Here is a 3,310-nt window from a genome sequence, read left to right as displayed (position 1 = left end):
GTTAAACATTTTAGAAAATACACTTTCTTGCCAAGAGTTGCACTGTTTTATAAGAATTAAGAATTAATACATAACATACTTCTCTCCTTCTGTCAGGTTCTGGACCTGACTAAAAATCAGCTGAATGTCTTCCTATCCCTCAACCCAGTTTGGCCCAATATGACGAAGCTGTTTAAGCTTTTACTACGTGGCAATGGTCTGACGGTTCTACACCCTGGTCAGTTCCTAAACTGCCCTGCTCTCATAATACTGGACCTGAGTGAGAACCAGATCAAATATCTACCAATCGGATTCCTCCATGGATTGGCTAATCTAAAGACACTGTATGTGAACTTCAACCAGATTCAAATGTTACAGGTTGGTGGATTGCAAGGAGCCTTTGCCCTCGCTAGCCTCTACTTAAGCCATAATAACATAACAAAGATAGAGGAAGGTGTGTTCAAGAACTCAGCTGTGCTGGAGAAACTTGTTCTGTCCAAAAACAGAATCACAAGTGTGGACGAGGCCAGCTTCAAAGGAGCGACAGGTCTCCTACACCTCGACCTGAGTGGCAACATGCTGGTCACTGTTCCAGCTGCAGCACTGAGGGATGTAAACAGGCTCCGGCATCTGTATCTACAGTCAAACAGCCTCAGCAGCCTTCCAGAGGAATGCTTCTCCTCACTGAGCCTGTTGGTTATTCTATACTTGAGAAACAACAAGCTGACCACTCTGTCTGAGGGATCCCTGAGAGGTCTGACCATGCTGAAAGAGCTGGACCTCAGTGTCAACCTCATAGATTCTCTTTCTTCTAAAGTCTTCAACAACCTGAGCAGCCTTGAGTCACTTGATTTGTACAGGAACAGACTTACATCTCTTCCTCTGGATGTATTCAGTAACTTGAAAAACCTGGGAGAGCTGCAGCTGGACAGCAATCAGATCTCTGTCATACCAGTTGGGGTGTTTGATCTGCTGTCCAGCCTCAAAGAGCTACAGCTGTCGAACAACAGCATCGGGGAGCTCCACCCTGCTATTTTCAACAAGCTCAAGTCACTACAGAACCTGTACTTGGAGCACAATGCTCTTAGGCACCTTCCCAAAGGTATTTTCCACAAGATAAGGAACCTCAAGGAAATACACCTCAATGACAACCACATCAAGTCTCTACATCCCTCAGTCTTCCATGGTTTGGTGAAACTATATTTGTTGAGTCTCTCCCGCAACCATCTCTCCTCTCTACACCAGGCCCAGTTCAGTGACCTTGTCAGTTTAAAAGAGTTAAAACTAGATGAAAATCGCATAGATAACCTTAACAAAGGGCTATTCATGAATCTAACAAATCTTATAACACTGGATCTGGATAACAACCGTATCTCAGAGCTGTCTCCTGATGACTTTGTAAGGTTGACCCGCCTTAAAGACCTCATGCTGAACTTCAACCAGCTCCATTACATCCCTTTCAACACCTTCTATTTCCTCCGAAACCTTCGCAGGCTTATGCTAAATAACAATAGCCTGGACAGTTTACACCCTCAGCTCTTTGCCCAACTTTCAAACCTAACAGAACTCCACTTGGATGGAAACAAACTGGATCACTTGCCGCCTGATGTATTTCGAGGACTTTCAAATCTCCAGAAACTGAGTCTGAAGTCCAACCGGTTCAGATCAGTGGAGCACGGGACTTTTGAGTTCTTAAGAAACCTGAATGCCGTCTATCTGTCAGGTAATCTGTGGGATTGCACATGTGCACATATTGTCTACATCAGCTGCTGGGTCGACACGCACAGAGACAAGCTCGGAGACCAACCCATCTGCTTGCTCTCCTCATCGTCAAACTGCACTTCTGCACACTCTCCTTACTCACCCTTCACCAGCTCTACTCAGGATACACCGGTCTCACAGGAAGCTCTCTCTCCCCTGTTGTTACAAGATCATTGCATTACAAGTGCTGCAAGTGGCTCATCACCTTCACTTCCTCTAGAAATGCTGAATCTGCTCACATTTGTTCTTGTAGCTGTCAGCCCAATGTGACATCTTTTGTCGCGGTTAAGTCCTCTTCTTTGCTTTTCCTGTCTGTTCTTGTCTTTGCACCACAATCTCAATGTATTGTAAGTTGGAATATCTGTAGATGAATTCAACAACTGTGTAAGATACATTCAGGGAAAATTTACACTGTAATAATGTGATCATGCCAAAGGGTAACATTTGAAAGCATTAAGAGGATTCTTGCAAAACTGGGAAATAACTCTTAAGACCATTAAATCTGGGTATATTAAATGTGTATGAACATTTATGCTTTGGTATGCAAATTCTAGCAAAAATACCTCAACACTGGACATCATGGACTCTAGTCTAGTGACTGGTTTTGTATCTTGATATTGAGTTAGAGTCTTACTTAAAGGCAGTGAGGGTTGAGCATGTGTTCATAAATACTGTAAAAATAATTGTCGAGTGTGTTTGTGTGTGCATTTGATTTGTACAGCATAACACTCAAAAAGATTTTAAACTCTTTATGCTTCTTCCAATGCATTGTAAAAATCAATAAAACTCACAAGATTTCAATTTCAATGTTTATCAGTTTGACTCACAGTCACAAAGTTGAGATATAACAAATATACACTCCACAAGAGAAGTTACAGAGGAAACATTCTGAACATCAGTGAGCACATCAGCTCTAATAAAGCACTCAAGGCAACTTTGTTTCCAGAAACTCACAGTTGTATTGTATGAAAAAGGGCAGGAAAGCACTCTTCAAGTTGGTTAATAAATGTCAGTCTTAAAAATTCAAAAGGGTTGTTTAAAAATCAGGAATCTCATTTTATATCTCTTAGCAAAATGCTGATAAATTGATTAAATTGTGGCTGGTAAGACTGTTTATGACTCCTCTAGTAATTTAGGACTCTGACAATAATGACTGACATTTTTTAATCTATTTGCCACTTTGGCCACTGGGTCAAGAATTTCATTTAAAGGGATGTCTCTTCTTACAATTCTGCTGTTAAGTCTAATTCTGTTTTTTTGTTGTAGTACCGAGCTGCAACCTGACCTGATTTATTTTGGTTCTTTTGTAGAACAAGCTGACTGTAACGTTTTAAACTTTCACCCAGACATCTACCAGCAAACTCTGCTTACAAATATATTTGAATAAAGAACTAAAAGGCTCTCGGTTCATGCAGATTCCTCCATGATACTTTTGTCCTTTCCGGTGTCCATTAAGACGCACTTCTTCTTTTCATGATCTCTTGTACCTTATTCAAGCTGTCATACCTGTTTGACTCAGTGCAAGTCTGTATGGATAACAGGTAAACGCCTTAAAGGTCCAGTGTGTAAC

General features: G+C 41.3%; 1 protein-coding gene across 1 annotated transcript; it reads left to right on the top strand.

Annotated features, from left to right (window-relative positions):
* Positions 1-93: 93 nt before the first annotated feature.
* Positions 94-3,255, top strand: si:dkey-182i3.11 (leucine-rich repeat-containing protein 15; the record flags this gene model as incomplete). The annotated part of the gene is given in 1 exon segment (XM_035679581.1): positions 94-3,255. A coding segment is annotated over 1 exon segment (1,917 nt), but the record flags the coding sequence as incomplete, so codon positions are not given.
* Between the last annotated feature and the right edge of the window lie 55 nt (positions 3,256-3,310).

The sequence above is a fragment of the Morone saxatilis genome, unplaced genomic scaffold (assembly GCF_004916995.1).
Source record: "Morone saxatilis isolate NCDOM2014 unplaced genomic scaffold, NCSU_SB_2.0 Contig8, whole genome shotgun sequence".
Taxonomy (NCBI): Eukaryota; Metazoa; Chordata; class Actinopteri; family Moronidae; genus Morone; species Morone saxatilis.
Note: the sequence above shows the minus strand (reverse complement) of the source record. Positions and strands in the feature narration are given on the sequence as shown.